Here is a 10286-nt window from a genome sequence, read left to right on the forward strand (position 1 = left end):
CAAACTGGTTTCTTGTACATGAGGATAAGTTTACTGTACATGAATGGCCTCCACAGTCACCAAGTTGCAATCGAATAGAGCAATTCTGGGATGTAGCAGAACGAGAGAGACATGCCATGGAAACTGTGTGATTCTAAATGTAAATATGGACCAGAATCTCCAAAGAATATTTGCAGCACCTTATTGAATCTATTCCATGTAGAATTAAAGCAGCTCTGAGGACAAAAAAGTATTTAACCCAGTATTATTAAGGTGTACCTAATGAAGTGACCAGTAAGTGTGAGTGAATGTGTGGTTTAAAGCGTGTATAAGAGCAGAGTGTTAAACAAGAAGAGGACTTATTTGGTGTGTTTCAAGAGATTTTTTTTATTTAATTAAAATTCAGAGTCCATTTAAATCATTTGCTAATTTAAAATCTTCCTTACAGCAGAATTTTGTGCTCTGTTTGTAAAATCTCCATTTCAGTCACAGGTTTAATGTTTATTATCCCGGGCAAGCATGTGATGAAGAAAAAGACAAACACACCTAAAAATAATATGAAAACAGAAATACAATCTCCATATTTACAAAAATAACAAAAATAAGACGGACAATTTAAACTGTCTATTATTATTATTATAAATATTATTTTTAAAATAATGAGTCTATTATTAGTTGAATTATTTTTACTTAATTAAAACAGCATTTCCTTTTCTTTATAAACCAACAAATACAGTCCGATCTCTGGTTCCAAAAAGCGTGAGTTAATGAGTGAGTTTTTAGACAGACGGGAACATCGAATGGAAGGATTAACCTTTAAAAAACAGAAGCTGATGTTTCAACACATCCCTCCCAACTTCCTCTCATAGTTTTTTTTTCCAGTGTTTGTGACGACATATAAACCATAAACAGAGGAAGGCAAAACCACACAGCTCTATAAAGAAAGATTAAAGAAACGTCACAAGAAACGTGTTTGAACTGAGCGTCTTCGAGATATCCCTGTCCCTTTCTAAAGAACAAAAAGTTGAATCCAAACATTTTATAATAAACAAATTTGCTAAAAACAAGCATAAAACATACAAGTTTACCTTCAAACCAGAGCAGTAAAAAAAACAAAAGAAAAAGAAAAAATCTGTCCCATGAACATGTGGAAAGCCCCTCCTGAAATCCCATCAAACATATTGAGTGGATCAATGCCACTGTTGGTCAGTCGCCTTCTTTCATCTTCACTTCTCTTTCTGTGATGGGAAAAAATTGTAAAATTAAATTCAGAGGAAACACCAAGAAGCACCACGTCCAGGGTGATGAAACATACAGTAGGTAAATAAGTTAATAAGAGATTTCTGTAAACACATTTATATGTTTGTCTGCAGTAAATATTACAGTGACATTACCTTATCTTGTTTATCAGCCTCAGCTGAGCCTGTTTACAGAGAAAATACAAATGAAAAAACAAAAAGTCAGACACAGAGTTTAATAAACATCTTACTTTTTGAAACATATTACTCATTCTTTTTTATTTGATCCAAAAGGTGACAAAATTTTCTCCAGCTTGAAATGATAAAAAAAACCTTCAATACACATTAAAACTGTTGGACGATATTTTTGCATCAATATTTGCTACCTGAGCTGGTAAATGTCCACGAGACAAACTTGATGAGCCCATAAAGCACCAGCGCCACGCCGACCATCGCCATAGAGTCCTCGATGGACGGAGAACTGAAACCTGAAAAGGAAAAAAGATCGTTAGGATTCATCTGATCTGAACAGGTTTGTTAATATCAGTTAAATTATTATTACAGTACTGTGCAAACATTTTAGGCAGGTGTGAAAAAATGCTGTAAACAAAGAACGCTTTTGAAAAATATCAATTATTGTTAACGACCCCAAACATGCAGCCAAAGTCATTAAGAACCATCTTCAGTGTAAAGAAGAACAAGAAGTGCTGGAAGTGATGGTCCGGTCCCCACAGAGCCCTGATAGCAACATACTCAGGTGTGTCTGGGATTACATGAAGATACAGAGAGATGTGAGAAAGCCAACATCCACAGAAGATCGGTGGTTAATTCTCCAAGATGTTCGGAACAACCTACCAGCCGAGTTCCTTCAAAAACTGTGCAAGTGTAGAAGAAGGCAAAGGTGATTTGATTTAAATTTCTCTTTTGTTCATTCACTGCATTTCGTTGATTGATAAAAATAGATAATTATCACTTTTTTAAAAGCATTCTTTGTTTACAGCTGCCTAAAACGTTTGCACAGTATTATATATACTTCAATATTAAACCTTTAAGAGTTATTTCACCAACCGAGTCATTTCAGGTACTAACAGGAGTCAATTTTTAATGGCTCTCATGGTGTTTATCATATCTGTGCTGCTTCATTCATCTATAACAGATATACTAAAATGTTCTAATGCCATTAAATATTACTTAAATGCAACAGTTCAGGTTAGTCTGAAGGTTTGTGATGCAGTAAATCTTTTTAGAAATAAAATATCACAGTGGGTCATAAATGGTACCACATGGTTACTTTGTGATTAACAAAATCAAACTGTTTTAAATCCAGAAGCTGGTGATTCAAACTGTTTACTTAAATCTAAGAATGTGTCAAACTACGATAACTCAAAAGTTATCCAGGTAAACGTGTTTCAAGATTAGTTAAATATTTAGTCATTTATATGTGATACTAACCTAATAAGCCACATTTAAAGGAAAGTGTTATGTTAGTGGTAATATCTTTTCTTATATCAGTTTCACTTCTATACTATTCTACCTTTCTTCTTTCTATTTCATCATTAGTACCTTCTCCAACTGTATAAAAACTGCTTTAACTCAACATAAACTGAGCTGTTAATTTGCTTGCGTGTCTTCCAGGTTTGCTTCACATTACCGATGACATTGAGGGTCACGCTGGTCCGTCTCGTGCCTCCAGCGTGGGCGGCTACACAGGTGAGCTCCCCTCCTCTGCCCAGGTCCAGCTTAGAGGTGTCGATCTCGAGCCGGGAGGTCTGGCTGAAGGTGCGGTCCCAGGCCTGCCTGTGGCCCGTTACGCTGAATGAATCCAGGGTCTTGGACTTCCCGTCGGCACCTTTAATCTCCCAGCTGAACTCCACGGGGAGGGGCGCAAAGCCGGACGCTTCACACTGGACGTTTATAGTCTGACCTGGAACAGCGAGGGGCAGGGGGGAGGGGTGGATGGAGAGGGATGGCGGTTCTGGGTGGAGAGAGGAGCAGAAAAACAAGATGAGGTTAAAAGTTAAATCTGGAGTTTTTACAGAGCTGAGTGTTTATTTTAAACACATCTGCTTATTTCAGTGAGGCAAACATGTGCGTAATGCTCCAGAAATACATTTTCCTCACCTTCAATCTCAAGGTCCAGCGCCACCTGAGCGAGCAGGTGTGGCAGATACACCGTGCAGATGTACGTCCCAGAGTGAAGCACTTTAGCCTCCTGCAGGAGCAGGGATGCATTTCCTTTCTCGTGCAAAGCCTCAAAGTCCAGCGTGGCTCCTTCTTCCTGCGTGTCAGCGAGGCGGTCAGTCTTCCCATCGTAAGCCAGAATCAGCCGTCCGCGGCCTCTGAACTGGTACCGCCATTCGACGGCGAATCCAGCCCCATACAGAGGAGAGGAAGGGTTGATCCAAAAGCCGCAGTCCAGCTGCACGGGCTCCCCGAGTCTGGACTTTACTGAGACCGTTTTAGTCGTCACGCTCAGGATCACTGAGGAAACAGAGTCAGACCGACACACGTGAGATAATAAACTTTTATAATTGTCGGCCAATCAATTTTTTGATCTGTGAACCCCCACATATAAATGTGTTGGGTTAAAATCAAATCTTTACCACTGTGCTCTTTAGATCCTGTGGGGGCGCGGGTGATAGTAGAGATGCCCAGCTGTTCGTTGAGGCCCTGAAATGCAGATGAAAACCACTCAGCCTGCAGGTACACGGGGCTGAGGCCAGACTCTGTGAGCGAGGAAACCCAGTCCAGGCTGGAGGGCTGCGGCAGGAAGGGGTTGATCTCACACTGGGGCTTCGTCACAGAGCCTCTGGGAGGGTTGAGTGAGCGGTGGCAGAGAGTGCCAGCTGGGTCTGAGAAACAGGAGTCACAGGTCACGCTTATACAACATGTAAGATGTCTGAGACACTCGATCTGTTTATAAATAAAAGAAAATAAGATGAACAGCTGTGTATAAATAATTTTAAGTGAATAATTTAACCCACAAAGTAACACAGTTTGCGGAATTACAATTTTTACCTAATTTTATTTTCTTCTTTTGCTTTTCATTTTATATTTTTTGTATAGTTTTTGTACGTGTTGCTCAGTATTGCTTATTCAGAGGCCCACATGGGACAGATATGGCAAATTATTTTATGCTGTAAATGTTGTGGAGGGTGGTTTGTGTTACATACCTGCCCCTAAACAAATATGCCTTTAAACCTACACATTTTGAAAATACATAACAAATAAATCTTAAAAAGAGATGCTTTGTCCAATGATGGAATCCATAAAAATACAAAAAGAAAAATATAGAAACATGCAGAGCTGCTATGAATACATGTTTAGATTTATTATCTAAATTGTTATGTAATCATAATATTTACATAATATTCTCAAAGAGAAATGTTGATGGAGTCAAACTAACAACCTAGGAAATACATGTTTTCCAGACTAATGTGCTAAATACACACTTTATGTGCAGTAACTTTTAAACACCAGGACATTTTCGTGACTAAAACGAGCAGCTGGGATTTTTTATAGAAGAACATTTGATCTATATGTTTCTTACACACTGCCAGACAAAGAAAGTCACCACCTGGACTTCACTAAGGAAACAGGTAAGAGCCTTCCCCTGTACTGGAGGTTTGGCGACCCTGTGTGTTCACGAATATGAGGTCAGTTGATCACCTGACTATTACTGAATAGTCAGGTGATCAACCCATCAGTGGGATTTTTGCTGTGACTTATCAAAATGATGCTACAGCGAAGGAATGGAGCCATCATAGATGATGAAATGTTAGTGTGACTGTTTCGGCCGAACCATTTCATTTATTTTCAACAGATCATCTAAAATGTTCTCATGTAAATAATTATGGTTTTCAATCATTTTTATGCCTAATGGACTTCTTTCTGTTAACTGAGCCAATTTTATTGTCATGCTGGACGTTAAGTATCTGCCTCAGGCTTTAGCCGCGGTAAAATCTGCTAGCCATGGTTCAGACATACTGGGACTCAATCAGATGTAAATGCATCCAGATAAGAGAGAGGAGAAGAAAAAGTGGACGTAAACTCTGATAAAATATGACTTTTATCGAGCTGCAGAACTTATTTAACTAAGCTGGATTGTATTTTACTCATTACCGATCACAGAGTAGACTCTTTCAGGGTTGATGTCTTTAGGAGCGCGCTGGGACTCGTCATTCTGGCCGTCGGTTCTGATGTGAAGCAGGGATTTTTCTTGGGTCGTAGCTCCAGTTAAACCTCCTCCTCGTCCCGCCTTCTCCTGCACAAACCAGCACTCCAACACCGGACAGCTGCTGCTGCAGGCTTCAGACAAAAGTTTAACAGGAGATTAATGGGTAGTAAAACCTCTGTAAATATCAGACCACGTTATATTATGCCATTACGTTTCTCGACATCATCCACTCAGAAAATTATTGTTGTGCAAACTGTCTTTTCAAGCTCAACCAATAAACAAGGCACTTATAGGAATTATTATTGAAACAGAAAGTTAAACTCACTCGGGGTTTCACGCAGAACTCCATGTTAAAAACGTATTAAATTTATGTTATTTTTGTTAAACGTAATCATGCATCCACCTATAACATTCACTTACATGTTTTAAGACGCATTTGGGCTTTATTTTAAATTCGGCTTGTAAAAGGGTCATCAAATATGAACTTTACTATGTTTGTTTAGAGTTAAACTTGACGTTATTGTCAAAGTTTTTTTGGACATTTTCGACCAGCTGTTTTTCAACTTTTATATGTTATTGAACAGATAGAGGACTTCCATGCATATAAAAAAGGTTTTTCTTACATGTACGGTTTATAATATTAGTAACACAGCATGCATAGATGTATTTTTGTCTGTCAGACCAGCAGAGCAACAATGAGCTCGACTAGCTTACCTTGAATAAAGCAGGTAACGGCGATCAGAGACAGTTTATAGATGGTAGATAATTCCGTCATGTTTATCCGTGTTTCTTCACAGTCAGGTACCCTCGTCTAGCTGCAACCAAACGGACTAAACAAGGTTTAGTTGGCTGGTTTTCCCCTTCAAGTCCGAGATCAAGTTCAGTTTCACTTTCACATACAGACGAGTCCGACAGTTATCCAGGAAAAACACAAAAACACGCCATGAGTTTATAATATATCAGTATTAGCTGACATAAGAGTGAATGTGTATCTGAAAAATTAAAGTACCCGGAAGCCTAAAAACAAAGATTTTACAGTAGCTTAGAAGAATACGTCTTCAAAATTGCATTCAGGAGTACTGCCATCCCGCCGCTAGATGGAGCCCTCTGACTAAAAATTAACCAAAGGCAAATTGTGGAGTAACGTGCTACGTCAGTGGCAGCAAGGCATCAGAAAGATAACCCAGTCTGAGGGCAGGGGTCAGATGAGGACAAGAGAAACAGAAAAAATAAAAAGTCTTAAATCTAAACATACAACCTTTGTTTTTATATTGTAAAAGCAGCATACTGAGTGTATAAGCCTTGGTTTTAGTAATAGAAGTTCTTCTTTTATTTATGTTTTTTAATGCATACAGAATTCATCATAAATTACTAATCTATGTGAGTTTAGTAACTTGTTCTTTACAGATTAGAAGTTAGCTGTACACTTTATTTTTAAATGTATGTCCTTCTGACCTGTCTAAAATGTTGATGTTAATAATTGATTGTTTGTCTGTGAAGGTTCTCAGTCAATTGATTGTTTCACTTCTTTATTTTTGCAGGAACGTTGCAGAACAAGTCAGACAAGAAGCCTTAACGTCTTGGCACATATATTAGATAACAGCCTATTCTTTGTTCTCCGTTTGTGCGCCAACGCTTGCAAATCAAACCAGATCGGGTGTCATAAACACAAAAACGAAACTTAACAGAGTGATCACGTGGTTTCACAGAAAGAGGTGGAAATGGAGTGCCGTTTGAGTCCAGTGGTGGCGCTCTAACACTGTGACTGATCTTTCTGCAAAACACCACCAACAGAATTAGTGAGGCTTGCCACTGTACCTTTAACTGATGTGATTTCCTCATTGTTTGTATCCAAGTCACACCAGAAAAGCCGCAGCAGGGTTTGTCTGATAGACACAAGGAAATAGATGAAAACATATGTGCTACCTATGATTATACACTCAACAAAAATATAAACGCAACACCTTTGTTACTGCTCCCATTCCCCATGGGATGGACGTAGAGACCTAAAATTCATTCCAGATACACAATATAACCATCCCTCCCAAACAGTGGTCACAAATCAGTCCAAATGTGTGGTAGTGGGCACATCTGCCATATTGAGATAATCCATCCCACCTCACAGGTGTGCCACATCAGGATGCAGATCTGACATCATGAGTAGTGCACAGGTGTACCTCAGACTGCCCACAACAAAAGGCCACCCTGGAATGTGCAGTTTTGTCTCACAGCAAAATGCCACAGATGCCACAAGCAATGCGGGAGCGTGCAACTGGCATGCTGACAGCAGGAATGTCAACCAGATCTGTCGCCCGTGCATTGAATGTTCATTTCTCAACCATAAGCCGTCTCCACAGGCGTTTCAGAGAATATGGCAGCACATCCAACCGGCCTCACAACCGCAGACCTCGTGTAACCACACCAGCCCAGGACCTCCACATCCAGCAGGTTCACCTCCAAGTTCGTCTGAGACCAGCCACCCAGACAGCTGCTGGAACAATTGGTTTGCACAACCAAACAATTTCTGCACAAACTGTCAGAAACCGTCTCAGGGACGCTCAACTGCATGCCCGTCGTCCTCATCGGGGTCTTGACCTGACTCCAGCTCGTCGCCGTAACAGACTTGTGTGGGCAAATGCTCACATTCGATGGCGTCTGGCACGTTGGAGAGGTGTGCGCTTCACGGATGAATCATGGTTCACATTGTTCAGGGCAGATGGCAGCTGAGAATGTCCCAGTTCTTGCATGGCCAGCATACTCACCGGACATGTCACCCATTGAGCATGTTCGGGATGTGCTTGACCGGCGTATACGACAGCGTGTACCAGTTCCCACGAATATCCAACAACCTCGCACAGCCATTGAAGTGGAGTGGACCAACATTCCACAGGCCACAATTGACAATCTGATAGACTCCATGCGACGATGTGTTGCACTGCATGAGGCAAATGGTGGTCACACCAGATACTGACCGGTTCTGGGTCCCCAGACCCCCAATAGCGCAAAAAACTGCACATTCCAGGGTGGCCTTTTGTTGTGGGCAGTCTGAGGTACACCTGTGCACTACTCATGATGTCAGATCAGCATCCTGATGTGGCACACCTGTGAGGTGGGATGGATTATCTCAATATGGCAGATGTGCCCACTACCACACATTTGGACTGATTTGTGACCACTGTTTGGGAGGGATGGTTATATTGTGTATCTGGAATGAATTTTAGGTCTCTATGTCCATCCCATGGGGAATGGGAGCAGTAACAAAGGTGTTGCGTTTATATTTTTGTTGAGTGTATATCACTAAAGCACTTCTGGATGGATACAAACTGCATTTCGTTGCCCTGTACCTGTGCATGTGCAATGACAATAAAGTTGAATTCTATTCTATTCTATTTAATCTGAGAATCTGGCGTTTCTGGCAAAACACAGTTATATTTAAAAGTCGATTCAGGATTTAATTAATTGATATCGCTTTATTCAAGCTACTCACCTCCCACTTCCACCTGCACTTTCAACTGGACTACGGCCAATCAGAGAGGTCCCACCCCTTACTATCTCTGATTGGTTTAGTCCACGATAGGGGCATAATGTGTGTCTGTTGCTGACCACAGGGAAGGTTGCAGATTTTTTTTTTTTTTTTTTTTTTTGCTACCGAACAGTTGGTGGCACAGGTGCAACCAAATATTCTTTTTAGTCGCACCACTGAAAAATTTGGTCGCATTTGTGGCGCACAGCGTGACGTGAAAAAAGGCACATACCTTTGACGTGGTGTGATGAACTGTGAATTCCTCGTCCACACATTAACGCAAAAAAGGAGTTTTAAAAAAATCTCAGTTTTCGGTGATTTGAAACTGCGTTTACGTGTGGACGAAACAGCTGCGTTTTCAAAAATGGTGGGGGGGGGGGGGCGAAGATTTTTCTTGTAAAACAAAGGGGGGCCTAACAAAAAAAGTTTGGGAACCACTGCTTTACACAAACATCACATTGGGGAGACATGTCAGAGAGGTAGGCTGATAGAAAAAGCAAAAAAACAAAAATACACAACATGAGGTGAGAGGAGGAGAAAAAAACCTCCACTCAGACTGAGCTCCTAATGGTATGTTGCAGGAATTGCCGTCTTGTGTGTGACTGGGTGCAGTAAGGAGTGTATGTGATGTGTGTGTGAGCATGCGCGTGAAGGAAACGCGGGGAGCGAAAGAGGAAAAAGAGAGAGAGAGTGTGTCATGGGTAGAGAGGGCAACCGGGAGCAGCGTTCTAACGGGCTACAGGCTATGCAGTGTGTTTTTGAAGTGTGCAGTACTGTTATTAAAGCCTCATCTCTTCAGTACTCTCCGGTGCCTCGGCTGATTTCTGTCTGCCTCACTACTCCACAAAAGTGAAGGGAGTTAACCCCGAAGGAGGACAAACTTCGGCCCTGGAGGAAGCATCTCCCCTCGCGTCTCCCGACTACGGTCAGGGGACTGACGGCGAGGAATGGTTAACAGGTAGAACAGTTTGAAAACAGAAAAAAAACACCCCAGCACAAAAAGCACATGACAGTCAATACACCACAGAAACACAAGACAAGTAACAGGGGTGGGTAAAGGGTGAGAGAGAGCCGGTGTAGGCAGCGCATCCGGTCCTGCATGTCTGCGCTGGTCCAGTCGACCCGCCATCTGTCCCGGGAGGGGACAAGCATCGAAGGCGTTTGGAAAGGGAGGGGGGATGAGTGTGTATCAGTGTATGTGTGTGCGTTTAAAATGAATACAAATCACTCCACTGAGAAACTTAACAAGGTTTTATCCACTGAATAGAAAATAAATTATACAGTGTATACCCAACATAACACGAACTAAACCTGTCATAACATAAAAATTTATAAAGACCAGATGAAACTGAACTTCCCTTCGTGATAA

General features: G+C 41.2%; 1 protein-coding gene across 2 annotated transcripts; it reads right to left on the minus strand.

The window, feature by feature from the left end:
• Window positions 1-336: 336 nt before the first annotated feature.
• Window positions 337-6506, minus strand: tapbp.1 (TAP binding protein (tapasin), tandem duplicate 1). Of its 2 annotated transcripts, XM_082522117.1 has the most exons (9): window positions 6404-6476; window positions 6109-6283; window positions 5340-5525; window positions 3821-4069; window positions 3339-3698; window positions 2869-3192; window positions 1604-1705; window positions 1374-1402; window positions 337-1217 (listed from the first exon to the last, which is right to left on the minus strand). In XM_082522117.1, the coding sequence occupies exons 2-9, from the start codon at window positions 6167-6169 to the stop codon at window positions 1206-1208; spliced, it is 1323 nt and encodes a 440-aa protein (XP_082378243.1). In that variant the 5' UTR covers window positions 6170-6283; window positions 6404-6476; the 3' UTR covers window positions 337-1205. The 2 variants fall into 2 exon arrangements, with proteins under 2 accessions (XP_082378243.1, XP_082378242.1); XM_082522116.1 differs by having other exon boundaries at window positions 6109-6506.
• Window positions 6507-10286: the final 3780 nt, after the last annotated feature.

The sequence above is a fragment of the Aulonocara stuartgranti genome, assembly GCF_965226115.1.
Source record: "Aulonocara stuartgranti genome assembly, chromosome: 22".
NCBI classification, from domain to species: Eukaryota; Metazoa; Chordata; class Actinopteri; order Cichliformes; family Cichlidae; genus Aulonocara; species Aulonocara stuartgranti.